Source organism: Camelina sativa, chromosome 19, assembly GCF_030686135.1.
Source record: "Camelina sativa cultivar CO46 ecotype springtype chromosome 19, ASM3068613v1".
Taxonomy (NCBI): Eukaryota; Viridiplantae; Streptophyta; class Magnoliopsida; order Brassicales; family Brassicaceae; genus Camelina; species Camelina sativa.
The window spans coordinates 15698862-15719565 of record NC_141898.1 but is presented as its reverse complement, the minus strand read 5'-3'; the positions used below and the strand labels follow the sequence as shown (position 1 = coordinate 15719565).

Here is a 20704-nt window from a genome sequence, read left to right as displayed (position 1 = left end):
TTCTTAATAGAAAACCTTTTTGTGTTAGATAACTCCTAACACAAACTTAAACCTTATCTAAATGTGAACACAATTAATTTAAAAATAGGATAACTTCAAACTTAAGTTATCCAACACGCATCTTCCATACGACTGATATTTTTAAGTATGAAAATTAATTTGCTTGAAAATTTCCAAAAATAAATATGGCGAGAGACTCAACTTCTAGAAAACGAAAATTAATGTGCGTAAGTGCGTTATTCCGGATAGGTAATCTTTATTTTTGATATGAACTATAACAATAATAGTGTATGGGACAAGAGAAACAAGGTGGAATAGAAGACAAGACAGGAATGTGAATAATGGAGTTTATTATGTTTATTCTTCTTACTCTCTTACGTACACCACCATTATTCACTAACACTTCTACCTATTTATAGTGAAGTAAACAAAACATGAGTCACCTACTCATTAGTTTTGGTAATGACAAGTAGAAAGATATAATGACAAATGTTACACTTTAAGGATTATGTAATACTACATGGACAAGTGTAATGCCATGTGTTTGTGATGGAATAATCACACTTGTGTTTCACAATACTCCCCCTTGATTATCTATCACCATTGATGAGTTACGTACTACCTCATTAAAAACCTTGTCACGGAAAAACCCATTGGGATAAAAACCATGACAAGGGAAAAAGAGTATAGTAACGTAATCTCCCCCTCGAAAAGATATGTATAATCTTTCTTCATAAATATCGTAGATGACGCATTCCAATACTGTGAATATGCTTTCTGAATGTGGTAGTCGGAAGCGCCTTTGTAAATAGATCTGCTGCATTTTCACTTGAGCGGATATGTTGGATATCAACTTCCCTTTTTTGCTCGAGTTCTTGAGTGTGGGAGAAAAATCTTGGAGGTATATGCTTTATTCTGTCGCTCTTAATGTAACCTTCTTTGATTTGGGTGACACAAGCAGCATTGTCTTTAAATAATGTGTTGGCTCTTTACTGGTGACTATTCCACTCGATTCTTGTATGTGGTTAGTCATTAATCTGAGCCATACACATTCCCTTGATGCTTCATGAAGAGCAATTATTTCTGCATGATTTGAGGAAGTGGCGACCAAAGTCTGTTTTTGTGAGCACCATAAGATTGCAATTCCTCCAATTGTGAAAACATATCCAGTTTGGGATCGGGATTTGTGTGGATCTGATAAATATTATGCATCTGCAAAACCAACTAGACCAAACTCGGGGTTTCTAAAATATAATAAGCCCAAGTTAATCATACCATTGCAATAGAAAATACGTTTTAACTCATCTCAAAGTATACTAATAGAGAATGAATTATATGCTGTAAAGAGGTTAGTAAAAAATGTTATGCACAATTCATAAGATATATAAATGATCGTCAGCATATATGCATGATCTTATATGACTATATATATATTTATTTGACTTCTATTAGAACTGATTATGATAGCATCTCTTTCGAATGATGTTTCCAAGATCTTTTCTTCCAAATAACCTTTTAGGGTTTTGATGATCATCAATGAGTTCTCGAGAACATAATTATGATATCATATATCTTTCGGGATTAGCTTTTCAAGCATCCCATGAGGCATATTTCAAGTCATTCATATAGCATCCATTTTGTTTGATAAGGTATTTTAACAAAACATGGTGCGACACACCATTTTGTTATATATCATTATTCCATTATGATGCTTGGACCACTAGTCCAAAAATTACTCGTCTTTCATACGAGTTTAATATAGACTTGATTACCTCTTTATTGGCCAATATATATCTTTATACGCTCAAAGAACGGAGATTTATGATCCTCATTAATCACATTGCGCGATATAATATTTTTATTGTCGACATTATGTATTTGGTTCCAATTTCCCATAATGGTATGGTTAATCAAGATCTCTTTAATCATTATATAAATGATTTTATTCATTTACTTGATTTCTTTATTAACCATATCAATCAATTTCTTTACTCCTCTTGAGAAGTATATTGCTCCTCTTTATGAGTCTATGTGCTCCTCTCTTGGAGTCTATTAGCTCTTATAGAGTCTATCTACTCCTCTTTAGGAGTTCATTTTCTCTTCTTTTGAGAGTATAATCTTATTTTTAATTTGCTCCTTTTTCTTTTCAAAGATTTTATTTATCTTAGGAACCAAAGTAGTCTATCACCTTTTATGTGTCATAGACTTAGTATGTCATCCGCCAGAGACATAATTTTATTGGAGCATTTTTAACTAGGATGTGAGATTTCTCAGAACTATAAGTTCATATTCATTTATGTGAGGATCAATAATTATATGAAATCTCATCCATCAGCTTTTTGCATTTAATTTGCAATATATATTTTGAATAGTGATCTGTTGAACTTTTGAACTTTCAAGTTCATTCATTATATTCATTTGTTCAAAGATCCAAAACTATTCGATGATTCTCCCATAATAATGGGGAACTTTTATTATCCAATTTGATGATATGCAAATCTTGCAATACGCACATCTCTCATAAGATGGCTCTATATCATTAGAGTGGAGACTCATCTCCCACATCTATATATTTCATCCTCTGTGGATGATATTTTTTATGTGGTGTGGAGGAGCATTTTAAAATATATATCACACACCCATAATATTCAAAATGAAAAATATTTGATCTCCAACCATGAATACATAACATGGGAGAAATATTTCTTTTTAAATTGTTGATCTCTTATATAATATTGACTACATGCAAAACTGCATGTTCCATGTTTTGATATGGAGATTAAATCACCAAGAACCGTTTTTCAATTTCTTGGGGTTGCGCTATGAACGATTCATTATAGCTCATTTCAAGAGTGAACATCATGGATGTTCCTCTTTATCACATGCGACATATATATGTGATAAACTAAAGGATATGACTTCACCAAAGTTATATTGCTCTGGAGTGTCAAATTCACCAAAGTTTATCGACTTATTGTCGATGTGGGATTACTTGAATTCTCTCCCTCGAGATGATAACTCTTGGAGTTCAATCATCTCGTACTGAATCCCACTTAAGGATCAACAACATACCGATTTCGGCTATGTCTATTATCTTAGATCCTAATAAGATATGAGATTAGTATTACCCCATCTTATGATGATGACTTTATGTCCATTCGCCTTTGATCGAATCCTTTAGATCGGTTATATGTGGGGTTTGATTTGAGGATTTATCAAAGAAATCAAATCATCATATATATACAATGAGCTTGTTAATCCAAAAGGATGGTGAATGAGCCAACATTATATGATTCTGGAGGCATAGCCTACCACAGAATTAAGGAGGAGGTATACAACCATCGATTTCATAAACATAAACAAATAGAAATTCAACATAAATTAGATGTTACCTGAAATATGAATGAAGTGGTGTGTTTAAAACTTCATGGAGGCATGCAATACATTTAAAACAACTTTTGTTTCTCTAAAACAAAATCCTCAATGATTTTTAATATCATTGATTGATCGGGATGACTTGACCGGTAACACTATGCTTGAAAGCATTAGGGAATTTCATATTTACTATCATTTACCATCTTTGTTTTTGCATGATATAATCATATATACATGCATGTCTCCAATATGGTCGAACATCCGATACCATATATATTTATAGTCTCAATATAATAATTTTACGCAAACAAAATGTCTTTGAAACTCCATGAGTTTATTTGAGATTTTGGAGATAACTAGACATCGATAATTATGAATCTGATGTCTTTGGAAGTCGAGAGACTGACTCATCTAGACCTTCCAATTATTTTTGCACTGTCTAAAATATATTGACTTGTGCTTAATATATTCTCATAAGAAAAATATATTTTTGATCATAAAGACATTTTATTATCTTTAAATCTCATATAAGATATATTTATTATTTAACGAATCAAATAAATAAACAGAGAAATTTTGAAAATAAAATAGAAATCATAGTTTCCCATGTAAGAATTCAGGAGGCCTCATTTTCATTTTAACGAGGCAAAGCCAAAGCCTTTTATTTGATCATAAATTAGGCTATCAATCCGAAACTTATATAGCTTTATGTTTGATCGTATTTGAGGCAGAGCCTATCATATAAAACAAATTTTCTGGAAAAGACATAGCTTTTTATTAATCGTGAAGGAGGCAGAGCCTACCATATATAACGATCAATCCGGAAAAGATAAGCTTTTATTTGATCATGAAGGAGGCAGAGCCTACCATATATCTCATGATCGGTCCAGAAATCACTTAGCTATACATTTGATTGTAAAGGAGGCAAAGCCTACTCTTATAACAATCAATCCGGTGAAAGGCATAAACTGAAACAATATAAATTTACTTACCTCGTAAAAAGCTCTAGCGGTAAAAACATCGGGCTGATAACGTGTTATGAACTATAACAATAATAGTGTATGGGACAAGAGAAACAAGGTGGAATAGAAGACAAGAGAGGAATGTGAATAATGGAGTTTATTATGTTTATTCTTCTTACTCTCCTACGTACACCACCATTATTCACTAACACTTCTACCTATTTATAGTGAAGTAAACAAAACATGAGTCACCTACTCATTAGTTTTGGTAATGACAAGTAGAAAGATATAATGACAAATGTTACACTTTAAAGATTATGTAATACTACATGGACAAGTGTAATGCCACGTGTTTGTGATGGAATAATCACACTTGTGTTTCACAATAATTTTTATCTTTTTTGACAATAAATATTTTTTATTTTTCAGGTCGTCAAAGTATATATGTTCCTAGCTAAAATATTAACATGGTCAAAGAGAAAATTCGAAAAGCGGCTCAAGACGTTTTTATCATAAAAGTGCATATTTGGTTATAGTGAGTCTTATCTAGGATTCTAGTGGCAGTATAAGATTAAAAGGAAAACTGAAACATCCTAACCCGAGTTTCTTTACAAGATTAACTCTCGTCTACAATACATCTGAGCCGAACACGTAGAAAAATTTTCACTAACCTTTTACTAAGTATATTATGATAATTCGATTAGATTAGTAATTATTATGCAGAAAACAGATTATTTGAATAAACCTAGGGTATAGAAAAATAGTAAGTTTGGTAATAAGGTATTACATCGTTTTAATATTAAATCAGATGATATACTATCCACCATATTTCTTTCCTTCTTTAGTCTTACGAACTGGTCAGCTACTTAGATTACTTTTCCAAACAATTTCATATCTGCATCCACAAATGAGGCATAAACAAACCAATTTTTTTAGAGAGAGCAGTTGTCTTGTCTCACCAGACCAAGACCAAAATCAATAAATTGCAATAACAACAATCAATTCATACAGTCAATCTTGTAAGTAAAAAAAATAACTCGTCAAGCATCATAAACCTACAGTTACTGAGCAATTGTAACCAGACAAACCTTTGCAAGAATTTCTACCCCAAGCGTGTTGTTTGATCTAGATTCTCGTGTGAAATGGTTCAACCATAAAGACTAGCTAAACAACATATAACTAATGCGAACCATGACATGCAATCAGTCGCATGGAAGTTATAGTATCCAAAAAAGTCCCCTGCTTAATTTGGATAATTAGTATACTTTCGAGTATTCAAAGAGAGTTTGGACTTTGGGTAGTAATTTATTTATTTATTTATTTGTTATGAATGTGAAATGTATTCAAAAACCACACTAACATAATATGCCAAAGAAGAAGAAGAATCTACAAGGTCTAGTGAAAAGCAGTTTAAGCATAGCAAATCATACCCAAAGGTAATGAAATTTGGTGGAGTAATATATAAGCCTTGTATCCAGATTCTCTTTTTTTACGGATTTGGATTTAAGTTAATAATCGAGAAGATATCTGCAGTTTCATGAGGTGCTTTGTCTCAGATGCGAACTGAGACCAGCGAGAATTGTAAGTGCGATTGCGGTCTCATCTAATACCGATCGGCATGAGATTTAAGGGAAAGTTACGTGATGTCTATGTATAGCTTTTCATTGGAGGGATTTGATAGTTAACGGTTGGTTTTTGTTTTGGGGTTTCGTCTTTAAGACTGAAGGTTTCTATTATTTCAGTCAGTTTTGTTTCAAGGTCGTTGTGGTTGTGTGACTTGTTGTAGGGTGTTTCTGGGCTGTTGCAGATGTGAGGAGAGGCTCTCCTGGTTGTGTTTTATTGTTCGAATCATCTTGTTAAGGTGAGTGCATGGTTATGAGCGATTGAGTTTTATGACTTGTTTTGTGTGATGATGTGTAGATGTAGTGAATGTGTTAATAGGTGTTATGTTCAATGGCTGGTTTGTTATGTTTTATTTGTGGTTGTACTCTTGATTTTCTTGTGGTGCATGTAATGTATGACGTTGAATCATGGCAATGAGGAGGAGGATGATCTAGGGTCTCGGTTATTGTGGTGTGGTTATGTTTTATAAGTTGTTGGAACCTTGTTTAGAAGTATGCTAGGTTGCTACTTTATATTACTTATGGTTGATAATTTATTTATAATAAATTAGAGTTGGTTTATCATGTCTTCTGATGTGCATGTTGGTTTGTTTTTGGTTTATTGTTTGTGTGTAATTAAATATTTTGAGGTATTTAATTATATTATATCAAAAAAACAGGGCGGGTTGTTATATAGGGCCCACGAAGAGGTGGCGGTCAGGACGTTACAAGTGGTATCATAACCGAATCCAGACAATTGTTGAGTCGAGTGGGCTCACACCGTTGGGGGTCACGGTCTTGGTGCACAACAAGGACGTTGCAATCTGCTAGTGGGGATAATTTGTGACACCCCGGTTTCAGAAACAGCGGAGAGCAAGTCTTTAATGCCTCCCGTTGGATCAGTACAAGAAAACATGCGTTTAGTGACTCCAATATTGTCGCAAAACAGTTGCAAATACCTAATTTGCGACTACTAAACGACTATTTGAGATGGTCGCTAAAAATTTGTCGCAAAATTGTGGTGTCTCAAAATGGTCGCAGAATTACGACTAGATTCCGACGCCATTATATAGTCGCCAATAAGCGACGCTTTACAGACTCTTTATATTAGAAACCTTTGGTCGTAAACATAGTTACAAGTCAGTCGCAAATTAGTGATTAAATTGTGTGACCATTTTAAGACTCCTTATCTGTCGTCGCAGTATATTAGTAACCATTTTGCCACTAATCTGATAGTTTTTCACAGAAATAAATTTGGTCGCAATTTGGTGACATTTTGGCATATTTTATCTCTCAAATTTGGAAAGAATCACAATAAATTAAAATTGAAACCCAAATCATTAAGAAAGATATCAAAATCATTCAATAAACAAAAAGATTAGCATGATTGTATCATAATCATTCATTATCCAAAAAGATCATCCTAAAGCAAATTAAAATTCATGTTTTTTTAGAAAAGACAATGTTTAGAACTTGGGTAAATGGAGAAAGAGGATGTGGTGGCTGGTGTTGTGTCTAACGCGGTGGCTGGTGGTATGATGTCTTCAGGTGTGGAGTCTTCAGGTGCGGTTGGACGCAAGGAAGCAATAAAAGTCTCAAATCCTGGATCTATCTCTTTCATGTAGATGAGAAGCTCGTTGGTCTTCATTTGAGATTCTTGATGCTCCTTATCACGTCGGGCATTCTCAGCATCTAGATGAGCTATCTTGTTGCGAAGTTGTTCTTGAAGCTCGAGAAGTGTTGGTGTTGATGGAGAAAATTCTGCATAGATTTCTTTCTTTTTCCCTTTCCGAAGTGTCTCAACAAGAGATCCAAGACCAAAAAAGTTTCCCTTCTCATATGTTTGACTACACTAAAACAAAGAAAAAGAAAAGCATTTCGTTAGTCAAGGCTAGAAACAAGTATTTTGAAACCAAAATGCTCAGCAAATAAAGAAACCATGCGGATTATGAAAACCAAAATGTGGATTAAGAAAGAAATGCTGAGAGTACCTTAAGAAAGATGTCATTCTTTTCCTCAATGCTGAGAGTACGATGACTTGAACGTTCAGAAGAATTTCCTGAATTTTCTGGACCATCATCGTCCACTTAATGATGTGGTGTCTCAAAATGGTCGCAGAATTACGACTGGATTACGACGCCATTATATAGTCGCTAATAAGCGACGCTTTACAGACTCTTTATATTAGAAACCTTTGGTCGTAAACGTAGTTACAAGTCAGTCGCAAATTAGTGATTAAATTGTGTGACCATTTTAAGACTCCTTATCTGTCGTCGCAAAGTAGTCCTCGTATATTAGTAACCATTTTGCCACTAATCTGATAGTTTCACAGAAATAAATTTGGTCGCAATTTGGTGACATTTTGGCATATTTTATCTCTCAAATTTGGAAAGAATCACAATAAATTAAAATTGAAACCCAAATCATAAAGAAAGATATCAAAATCATTCAATAAACAAAAAGATTAGCATGATTGTATCATAATCATTCATTATCCAAAAAGATCATCCTAAAGCAAATTAAAATTCATGTTTTTTTAGAAACGACAATGTTTAGAACTTGGGTAAATGGAGAAAGAGGATGTGGTGGCTGGTGTTGTGTCTAACGCGGTGGCTGGTGGTATGATGTCTTCAGGTGCGGTTGGACGCAAGGAAGCAATAAAAGTCTCAAATCCTGGATCTATCTCTTTCATGTAGATGAGAAGCTCGTTGGTCTTCATTTGAGATTCTTGATGCTCCTTATCAAGTCGGGCATTCTCAGCATCTAGATGAGCTATCTTGTTGCGAAGTTGTTCTTGAAGCTCGAGAAGTGTTGGTGTTGATGGAGAAAATTCTGCATCGATTTCTTTCCTTTTCCCTTTCCTAAGTGTCTCAACAAGAGATCCAAGACCAAAAAGGTTTCCCTTCTCATATGTTTGACTACACTAAAACAAAGAAAAAGAAAAGCATTTCGTTAGTCAAGGCTAGAAACAAGTATTTTGAAACCAAAATGCTCAGCAAATAAAGAAACCATGCGGATTATGAAAACCAAATTGTGGATTAAGAAAGAAATGCTGAGAGTACCTTAAGAAAGATGTCATTCTTTTCCTCAATGCTGAGAGTACGATGACTTGAACGTTCAGAAGAATTCCCTGAATTTTCTGGACCATCATCGTCCACTTCACACAGTTTCTCCTCTAATGTTTTCTCATAAGTTTCAGCTACTTGTTTAGCTTTTTAATCAACAAACGATCCGTCAGCTCGAGTATGTGTCTTCATAAACACTTCACCAAATGATATCGGACGGCCCAATTCTTCCTCCTACAAAGAAATAGGTAAAATTATAAAACCATGGAAGCAAGGTGTTTAGGGTGTTAAAATCATGGATGCAATGTTAAATTACCATTTCTTGATGAATTTGCACATATGATTTCTGATCGGCAAGGTGTTTGTGGACTCCAAGACCACCACGATCGGAGTTTCTGCACTGTGAAGCATTTAAACTCCTCTCTATTACATCAGGTTCGTTCCAATGAGCACACATCTCAGCCCACAGTTCTCCACGAATCCAAATAGGTTGTTTACCACTGTTTTTAGCTTGACTAACAATGCTTTTCATTTGTTTTTTGGCTATCTTTAAGAACTCGTCTTTAACAAGCTTAGTTATCCCAGTACCCAAATAGAACTTCTGCTACATATTACAACTAAGTTAAGTTAATAATGATACTAAGTCAGTTATGAGAGATAATAAAACTTTGAAAGCTATTAGACATTACCGAAAATGTCCTGAAATATCTCTCTTGAATGTGAATAGAAGTAACCTTCCAACTGTAGTAAGGACCATCGAATTTCCTTCTAAATATTCCAGCAATCACCCGAGAAATTTTTTCTTTGTGCCTGTTAAACCTGTCACAAAACAAAAACAGAGTATTAGTCTCTATAAAAACATTGTAACACTAAGCGGATGTAACTTAAAGACAACTAAGCAAAAAAAGTAAAGAAAAATTAATCAAACAAAGCAGTCTTACACTAAACTTAATCAAACAAAGCAGTCCTACACTAAACTTAATCAAACAAAGCAGTCCTACACTAAACTTAATCAAATAAACAATCAAACACAATCAAACACAACCAATCAATCAAACACAATCAGTCTCAACCAAACAATCAAACACAACCAAAAACTTAATCAACAAAAACAATCAATCGCAACCTACAACTAAGCGGATGTAACTTAAAGACAATCATTCTCAACCTACAACAAAACAATCTATCTCAACCTACAACAAAACTATCTTAACCTAATACTAAGAGCAAAGAGAAATTACCATAGAGTCTGTCGGGGATGGGATCGACAGACAGAAGTGGTAGATGCTGTCGGCCTGGAAGAGCTAGCATAACATCTAACATCTCTTGGTAGTCTTTGACAGGATTAGGGTTTTCTTCTTCGACAGGATTGGGGTTTTCTTCTTCGACAGAATTGGGGTTTTCTTCGTCGTAATCCTCTTCCATATTTAGGTCTGGTTGTTCTGGTGTGAGTAGAGGAACAGGAGTCGGTAGTTGAGAAGCAACCCGCGGTGGTTGAGAACCAACCCACGGTGGTTGAGAAGCAACCCGCAATGGTTAATAACCAACCCGCGGTGGTTGAGAACTAACCCGCGGTTGTTGAGAACCAGGAGGCGGTGATTGAGAAGCAGGAGGCGATGGTTGTGTCCTCGGCGGAAACTAAGACGGCCTAATTCTATTTGAATTAGTCATAGACTGAGAGGAGTGAGACGATGTTCGACCTCCGCGTGAAGTCGAAGCATTGGAGGCCCGATTAACTGTCGTAGAACTGGGTTCCCCTGTAGTCAAACCATTGTAAACCCTAACACCTCCTAAGGATCTGCCTCCGCGACCTTTAGGCTTTCTAGCACCAGCCATTTGAGAGGAGAAGAGGATAGATTTGAGCAAATTTGAGAGGAGAAGAAGAGAGATTCGAGAGGAGAAGAAGAGAGAATTGAGAGGTTAATCAACACTTCGTCGAAAATTGGAAAGACTGAAAGAGATAAAGAAATCCTAAATGGATTCTTAGCTTTGTAATTAACAAAGAGGAGTCGCAAATTGGTCGCAAAAGAGACGCATACTAAAAATATGGGGGGAATACTACGCGCCTAAATCTTGGGAAAAAATACTAAATATGGAAAACCTATCAAATAGAGTAACACAATAGTCACAGAGCAGTAGCAAATTCGTTTCAAAACCGTGGCAAGATAGTCGCAAACAAAGCACTTCTATTGGTAGTCACAAAGTTAGTAACATGTTAGTCACAAATTGTTACTCTATTGTGACTCTTAAACTTTAGTCACAATAGAAATTTTTGAAATCTATCATTTTTGGCCTCTTCTATTGATATAAATTAACAATATAGACTCATGATTGTCTTATAGAGTATATGAAATAGTTTATGAGCTTAAATATTGTTTTCATATCTTTGTTTTTCAATTTTATGAATATTGCAAACCTTCTTATGAAATAACATATAACTACCTATAATGATTTAGATATTATCAAATTTTTGTGTCTAAATACTGAAATGGAAAGCTTTGACAAAGTTTATATGGCTGATATTGATCAATTCAAAGTGGAAATGTGTATAGAAACATGTTAACATTTCGCTAATGTGAAATTTCAAATTCAAAAAATAGAGAGTTGCTAAAGAGTCGCAAAACAGTATCTAATTCAGGTGTTAGACGCTTAACAGTCGCAAAACAGTATTTAATTCAGTTGTTAGACGCTAAACAGTCGCAAAAGTAGTTGCACAGTAGTTGCAAAGTTAGTATCAAGGTAGTCGCAAATAGAAAGAGTTACAAAGTTAGTAACACGTTAGTCAGAAATTGTTACTCTATTGTGACTCTTGTCTTTAGTCACAATACAAATTTTTGAAATCTATCATTTTTGTCCTCTTCCTATTGATATAAATTAACAATATGGACTCATGATTGTCTTGTAGAATATATGAAATAGTTTATGAGCTTAAAATATTGTTTTCATATCTTTGTTTTGCAATTTTATGAATATTGCAAACCTTTTAATGAAATAACATAGAACTCCTTATAATGATTTAGATATTATTAAATTTTTATGTCGAAATACTGAAATGGAAAGCTTTGACAAAGTTTATATGGCTGATATTGATCAATTCAAAGTGTGTATAGAAACATGTTAACATTTCTCTAATGTGAAATTTCAAATTCAAAAAATCGAGAGTTGCTAAAGTTTCACAAAACAGTATCTAATTCAGGTGTTAGACGCTTAACAGTCGCAAAACAGTATCTAATTCAGGTGTTAGACGCTTAACAGTCGCAAATGTAGTTGCAAAGTAGTCGCAAAGTTAGTAGCAACTTCGTCGCAAAAATAGGAGTTGCAAATTCGTAACAAGTTATGGATAAATAAACTTGTGACCGGAGTATATGTTGCAAAATCGTTGCTAATTTGTGACTCTTTGTTTTTGATAAATTACTGTCACGAACAGTCTCAAATTGCGATGTGTTTGCGACTTTATTGTATCCGTCGTAAATATGCGACTGTTTTGCTTCTGTTTTTACTTTGGTCGGGAAACAGTCTTACATGAATCGCTAAGTGGTCGTTTTTTTTTGCGACAGAAAAAAGAGCCACAAGTGGTAGTTGTTAAACACATGTTTTCTTGTAGTGGATACGGATAGACTCATGGACCTAGTAAGAAGAGTGAGGCCCATTAAAAAAAGTGGACCCATAAATTGAGAATGGACATTGAATCACTAAAATGTGACTGTCCGGACGTTACAAGGACTAATCTCTCTTTAACGTGGTTTTTTACTAACAAATTGCAATTACAAGAAATAAAGTCTATCGATTTCTGATTTTAGCCCTTCTAAGTTTTAACTCCTATATAAATGTTAATCCGTAATAGTTCCTAGCTTGGACGAAATGCCTTTTAAAATCTTGAAGCGTAGTTATGTCAATCATTACGCTATTAAGCTATATGAATGTAAAGAAGTCATGATATTCTTTAGTTTTTTTAGTTATTATTATTTTGTTAATTTCATCATTCAATTTCACATATTTGAAACTTTTCAAGAGTTTACCTTTTTCAGTATTATCAATTAGCATAAAAATTTTGTTGTGCTTTTGTAAGGAAAAAAAAAAAAAAAAGAAGAAGCCATTGATAATTCATCAAGTCGAGAAGGCTCAACAACGTTTTCTGGAATGAAAATGACATTATTTTGATCAATTTCGTGGCCTGAATGTAGGCATTGACATTGACGTGAGCTTGATCGTAAACGTGAACGTACGCGTGGTCGTAGAAACTGATATAAACTCTACCTAAAACGTTTTAAGGATCTCTTTCATACATATACATTCATGTTTACGTCCATGTTCATGTAATTACTATCAAACTATGTTTAATTCATTTCACGAATTTAGAATCAGTTAGTTGCGCACGCGCACCATGCATGTATATCAAAATCATCAATATCTTTTTATCGAACCATTTTCATTAGTTCTTTGTAATTTGATTACTAGTGCATCATAATTATGGAGGTGGTAAAAAAAAAAAAATAATAAAAAATAAATAAATAAATATTATGGAGGTGGGGTTGGTTTCACCTTTTTCTCAAAGATATCGCTATATCCTTTTTATCCACGCTAAATCAAGATTTTGTGTTAACCACTTCTTTTTTTTTTTTTTTTCTTATGAAATCACAAGATTCTTCTTTAAATCAAATTATTCAGTTTCTGAGAAAACCCAACAAAACAGACAAATTTTGTTTAGGATCACTAAATTCTCGAATTACTTAAGAATTTTGTAGTGAGCTAATCTTAAACTTTTTTTTTTAATAATTATAAGAACTAAAAACATATATATTTTCATGTTTGAAAAGTCTCTATCGATATACGAATTAATAAGATAAATATGTAACTACACGTCGCTGGTGGGGTTTGCGGCGAGCCGGGTGCCAAGTGGACAACTAGTTACATTATGAACATTAATTGCTTTGGCCACAGAAAGTTTATATCTAGTATTATTGTCTCCCAACCTGAGAGTGTGAGTAACGCTAACATAACGTATATGTAACAGTGCCTTATACAAAACCGAAAGAGATTAACATAAAAGTACACACGATTAACGATTTTTATTACGCAAACAGCACATATTACAAGTCAAACACACAAGCATTATTACATTGTCAAACTTTATTCCCATAGTTATCGTCTTAATCTATCTTGCCTCAAATACTTGAGGCCCTTCATTAAAAACGCACCATGGTTTACTTCAAAGTGATACACACATAATGCAATTATGCATGGTGGGGAATAGATGATTTTGTTTTAGTGACCGGGCTGAGTCTGAACAGCTTCTCCAGCATACGAGCAACACCTTGAGCAGCCACGGTAACCTCTGTAGCAGCAGCCGTGGCGGCAGTAACCCCCACCCCCTCCGCGGTTGTATCCTCCTCCTCTGTTGTAGCCTCCTCCTCCGTTGTTATAACCTCCTCCTCCATTGTTGTAACCTCCTCCTCCGTTTTTGTAACCTCCTCCTCCATTATTGTAGCCTCCTCCGTTATTGTAACCTCCACCATATTGATCAGGCTGCACAATTTCCTCATTCTTCACTGTGCCTGTCCAAAACAACACATTATTTCAATCTAGCATGTGCACGGTTAAACTAGCTTTTCTCTTTAAAACTTTTTTAAAATATGTTTACAAATAAGAATCTTTAGTTTCCCTTTTTTAACGACTTATATTATATACGTTCTAAGATATAATTTGCACTAAACATACGTTGAAGATATAGTTTCAGATGGTCTGATAAACATATAGTGAGGATTAAAAATCGTATTTTTTTTGGCTATAGTGACTCCAAATAATTGACTGTTCTTCAAGCTAACAGTCGGGACTTCGAACGGGAAATTCATAGGACACATCATCAAATGTAACGTTAGTTCGGGTTCAATTAGCCTCCAAAGGAAGATATTAAATAGACTTAAATCTATATATAATCATTTTACGTACCGGACTGTGCCTCAGCTGCGGCGGCCACTTCTGAGACGACAAGAAGAACTGCAAAGAGACCTAACAGAACCAAAGCCTTGGAAGCCATTTTCTTCAACTGCTTAAAACTCTCTTAGTATGGAAAAACAAGTGATAGATAAAATGTTACCATGCATGGCTTCTATTTATAGGAAACGAGGAGAGGATATGAGAAAAGTCAAACTAACTAATCAGTAAGCCAACAAAAAAAGAAGGGAGTACTTGATCACAGTAGAAAAGTCTAAGTATGTATGCTCGTTAATTGCGTCGGGTCTCCTTATGGTTAGATGTTGGATTCGTTGTAGATAATTTTGAAACTCCATAAATGTCAACCCCACAAGTGTTTTGGATATATCGATAAACTTCTTAAACCCAGCGCATTCACACATATAAAGACATACAAGAACTTCATTATTAGATTATTGTAACATCATTGTTATTTCTTTGGACAGAAAAGTCTTCTACTGTTGTTGATACGTATATCCAATCTTAGTCGACATATTTTTAAACCTATATACATTAATACTTAGTAAGTGGAGCATAGAATGGCTACTTAGGACCGACTTTACAATGGTGCAAGTGAAAAGTTTCAACTTAGGTCGATTGAGATCATATTTCTCGAAGTCACCTAACCGTAAAGAAGGCTTGATATATCTGTAGATGATGTGGGCATTGTGAAAGGTCGTTGAGTATATGCATGCATGTATTCAGTGGCTGAGCTATAGAATTTAGTTACCGGGGTCAAAACAAATTATTTACCGTAAAAATTGAAATATCAAATTTTAGAAATAATTATATCTATAAAAAAAACAGTAATTTTGATAGATTAACTTAACTATGGATATTTTACATCATTACTATTGGTTCTTAAGTCTATTCATGAATCCAAATAGAATAGCGTCTCGGTATTTCTTATGTGTTTTGGTTAGCTTTGCGGTCAACATAATCCTTAAAATACCACACATATATTGAATTCTACCAAATTAATAGGGGTTAAATGACCCTTATGCCTATTTTAGCTAAGGCAGATGAGCTGATTTTGGGATATATAGATAATCGTGGAGTTTTACTCTTTGGGAAATAACTCACTATGCCTAAGTTTAGTAACGGAAAGGTAGCTGAAATATTCTTCAAAGGATGCAAAATATAGGTTTTTACGAAATTAAATAAATAAAATACTACGTGTCCTAAGGTTTAGCAAAAGCTATTGTATTTTCCAATATTTTCAGAATTAAAAATGATTACATTAATACTAAAACACAAGTTTGAAACTTAACAAAAAATAGATAAAAGTCATAAACAGACTAACATATCCCAAGAATATTACATTAATTTTATTCAAAATTTGAAAAGAATGATCTTCTCACATAATTAAAGAACCTAATTGTTTAAGCCATGTCGATTGGGGACCTTGTTACACGATATTTGGCATTGGATGTAGAAGCTCCCAAACTCGTTCTTAGGCCATGTCAATCCCGAAAGGAATGCTGCCGTGGATAAGATCTCTCATTACCTTTCTATTAATTCACTCGTTGTATCGATTGTATACAGTTCCTTCTCTGTGGCTGGTTAACTTGTTTGTACCATTCTTATACAGTTTAATAAAGAGTTCATAATTTTTTTGTACCATTAACCAAATACTTATATTCGTAGGGAACGAAACTTGATCCCTGATGTGATGTTGCCTTATGCATTAAAGAAATTTTTAAGAAATTTTATTCTTAGTTTTCAAATAACCATTTTGCTGTTATTAGAAATTATGTCATGGTAAATTCATAATTACCCAAATTACTTATACTTAAATAGAACCTTAATTAAGTGGCCTTCAGGATCACCACCATATTGATTTGAACCTACCACATTAGGTTTTAGAGAGCCACGTCCTACCGAAATGAACTTGGACTATATAAGCATCTACTTTGCCCCGCCCCCTTGGTTTTGCCCTTGATTCTTTTTAGATCCCATCTAGCTTTTCTTTTTGTTACCAAGAAAGAAAGTATCTCTAATACCTATTTGATATAACTCTAGATAGGATCTCCTATCTGAATAGTTTTTAGGTACTTCGAAAATCGATATATTTCTTGCTTTGTTCGTTTGTGAGAACACTTCGATTCTTTTGATCAAAATACTAGATAATTTTATTAAACGTTCAAGGTTTTTTTATGTATAGAGTACAAACCAGAAAATTTTAAAGAGAATGAGGAAAATATATACTCTTATTCCCATAAACCCTACTATATAAGATAGAAATTTGTTGTTCTAATAAAACACTCCTAGTAAATCGGTGTCTATCTAGTTAAACCCTATTGGTTTTCATCCAATTAATATTCTCACATGGTTGAGACTTTTGTCTTGATAAATGATAAAATCCCTAGTAGAATAAACCTTTACCTTCTCATTTTGGTGTTGATGGATTTTGATATCTTACTCTGTTATAATTTTTTGCTTTGTCAAAGTCATCATCACCTAATATTTTTAGTTTTCAACGTTCATCATGCTTTTAGGCTAAAACTCTAAATACACATCAATTGAATTTGTTGTTGGATCTGTTGTGTTTTGTACGTCTATTTTTTTTGTTTTCTCCAACCCTAAGAGTATTGATAATAATAACATATATCACTGTTACATAATGGTTAACGAACCGATAACGTTAACTAGCTACATACGATTTTATTATGCAAACGGAACAAAGTAGAACTCAACTTTCTTTTTTTTTTTTAACAAAACATAGCTTACTTTCATTTAACCAAACATAGTAGCGAAGTGACAAGGGTTCAGAGGTTTCCAAAGCAAAGCTTGATAACAAATAGAAACGGCATAAGTAAAGATAGATAGATCGACAATCATAAACCAGAGATGTTGGAGACTTGAGCATAGGAGCACCGAATCACAAGCTAACTCAAGATGATCCGATGCCACATTCGCGAAAATAGCGACAATGTGGTAGATGGTCCTTATCAAGATGACATTGGGACGTTGAAGAGGTTTCATAGCCGAGAGACATGATGGCTTGATCTGCTCAGTGGCAAGGAGATTGGTTGGAGGGTTAGGTTTGGGAATGACATGCTTGAAGAGGATTCAGTAACCACACTCCTTTGAGCAATGATCATAATGCCGATTCTCTCTAGACATTGGCAAGGGGGGCAAACTTCTGGACTTTGTTAAGTTGTATTTGACAGTGTTCATGGCACATGGAAGGTAAGGGGAGAGGAGTAGGAAGGTTTCAGTAACCTTCTCTCCTTGGAGAGAAGATCATAATGCCGATCTTCCTATAGTTTCTGATTTCAGAGCATAGGTAGCATGCTAGTGTTTGTGGTAATTCAAAGAACAGCTGAAACAGAGAGGGTAGATTCAAGAGGTACCGGTAACCATGTCTCCAAAGGGCCAAAATCATAATGCCGGACCTTCTCAAAAGCTGGTAAGAAAAGGTAGGGACCCTATCCAAATCTAAGGGCAGGGTTCTCAAATACTCTTTGCAACAAAAGAGCATCCCTGGTCGACTATGGTCCAGTTGCAGTCTTCGAACAACTAACTTCATGAATCGAACCAAGATTAAGCTACGGGAAAGCAGAGGAGGATTTGGAATAAACCTGGAATCATGTGGTGCAAAGGATGGGTTTCGGGTCCTTGTCAAGAGACTGCACAGCTCCAGCGTCGACACAGAGCTCCTGTCCGACTGCAACCCAGCAAACCGATTGGTGAGGGATCTAGATCCAAGGAGCAGAGAGATGATGAGATTGACTTCAAGGAGGCATGGCAGGGACGAGCGACAAGGTTACAGGGGCGTTGTGAAGTCTCAGATCTGACTTTGAACGGCTGGAAGCTCAGGAGAATCACCTCGCAAAGAGCTACCACCAGAAGAGACGATGGGACAGGTGGTGATTGAAGCTGAAACATGGCTGAAGTTGCAGAACAGAGACTTGATGAACCTTCAGAGCGTTCACCATAGAACCAGATGTATAACAAGCAAAAGTGGAAGAGGGGAACACGAGAACAACATAACAAAGTCCCAGCGGCGCCGCCGATCGGAATCGACGCCGCCGGAGAGAGCAACCTTGGGGAATGTGCCAGAGAGAAGCGGCTAGGACGAACTCGTTATCCAAATAATGTTTTTTAAGTAGAACTCAACTCAAACACATAAATACTGTATGAAAATTCATTCCAGTATTTTCTCTTCCCAAATCTATCCTGCCCCTTTTATGTACAAACACACCATGATGTCTTATTTCTAATTAAGTTTATAACCATACAAACACATACCGCATGGTGGTTAATATATTGTATATTTAGTGACCAGGCTGAGTCTGAACAGCTTCTCCAGCATAAGAAAAGCACCTTAAGCAGCCACGGTAACCTTTGTAGCAGCAGCCCTGGCGACTGTAACCTCCTCCGTTGTTTCCTCATCCTCCATAACCTCTTCCGGGAACAGAGCCTCCACCGTAGCTTTGTTGATCAGGTTGCACTGTTTCGTCCTCTTGCTTGACCGTGCCTGTCCAAACAACACGCTATTTTAATTCGGCGGTTATTTAAGAAAACATTCTCTTAAAATCTTTTTAACATATGTATGTAAATGTGGAGCTCTACTTTTTTCTTAAAAGATTTATAAAAACGGTGTCTACGTCGACTATATAATTCGTACAAAACATCGAAATAGTTTGACTTGGTCTAGATGCGTATTGTAAGGATTAAACATGTCGAACAAATCATATAGACTTTGAAAGGAAAAAATAAAAAGTTAGAAAAATTTATCAAATTGTACGTTAGTTCAAATTTGCATCACGAACATATATCTCTTCTTCCAAGTAGCTTGCAATGTAAAAAGTAGACTGAAATATAAAAAGAGGAACAAAACAATTTACATACCCAACTCCCTTCCGGATGCCGCAGCTACTTCGGTGACGACGAGAAGAACTGCAAAGAGTCTTAACAGAACCAACGCCTCGGAAGGCATTTCTCTAACTTCCTAATAACTCTATGATTATGGACTGGATCAAATGTTTCCCTCTATTAAAAGAAAACGATCGAGGTGGAGGGAATGAGATCAAAGGCAGTGTTTTATCACAATAAAAACAAAGTGATAAGAAGAGAAGTGTCAAAGTTTTTGTATGGGTTGGTTGTGTCGTGGGCTCGTGGCACTTATGCTTTGGTTGTTGGATTCATTCTAAGAAAATTCAAAACTCCATAAATGCAACCCCGTCTTCTAAATATTCTATCAACTTCTCAAACACAGCGCATCCACACACATAGATATTGTTGTTGTTGTTGTTGCTTTTTGAACAGAAATGTCGTCCACTAGTGTTGTACCGGTTCAGTTCACTGATTTCGAACATAAATTATAAAGGAGCAATATAACTACTATAAGGACTGACTTCACTCGATTTGTTTTTTCGTCAACTGTTGAATTCATAACATAATTAAAAATATATGTTGGAGAAAATCAATAAGGATTAGAATTCTCTGATTTTCTTACTGTGTGTTACATGAGGCTAGTATATACACTCAAGCCTAAGAGACTATGTTTAATAACAAAGAAATACTTTTGTAGCTACTATTCCAAGATTTCCATATATACGATCTACTAAATAGAACCCCTTAAAGTTGGAATGTGCAAGTGAACTTGTATATTGAATTTATATTATCCAATGATTTCATAAAATTTTGTGGCTGAAAAATTACACTATTTATTATATGTTTTTTTATATATTGAATTTATAAGTAGTATATTTATCACAAT

General features: G+C 34.8%; 1 protein-coding gene across 2 annotated transcripts; it reads right to left on the bottom strand.

Annotated features, from left to right (window-relative positions):
* Positions 1-14041: 14041 nt before the first annotated feature.
* Positions 14042-20272, bottom strand: LOC104766551 (glycine-rich protein 3 short isoform). 2 transcript variants are annotated; one of them, XM_087502961.1, is made up of 3 exons: positions 19834-20272; positions 14953-19459; positions 14042-14558 (listed from the first exon to the last, which is right to left on the bottom strand). In XM_087502961.1, exons 2-3 carry the CDS (start codon positions 15038-15040, stop codon positions 14269-14271), a joined length of 378 nt encoding a protein of 125 aa, XP_087359087.1. In that variant the 5' UTR covers positions 15041-19459; positions 19834-20272; the 3' UTR covers positions 14042-14268. The 2 variants fall into 2 exon arrangements, with proteins under 2 accessions (XP_087359087.1, XP_087359088.1); XM_087502962.1 differs by lacking the exon at positions 19834-20272 and having other exon boundaries at positions 14042-14408; positions 14493-14558; positions 14953-15150.
* Between the last annotated feature and the right edge of the window lie 432 nt (positions 20273-20704).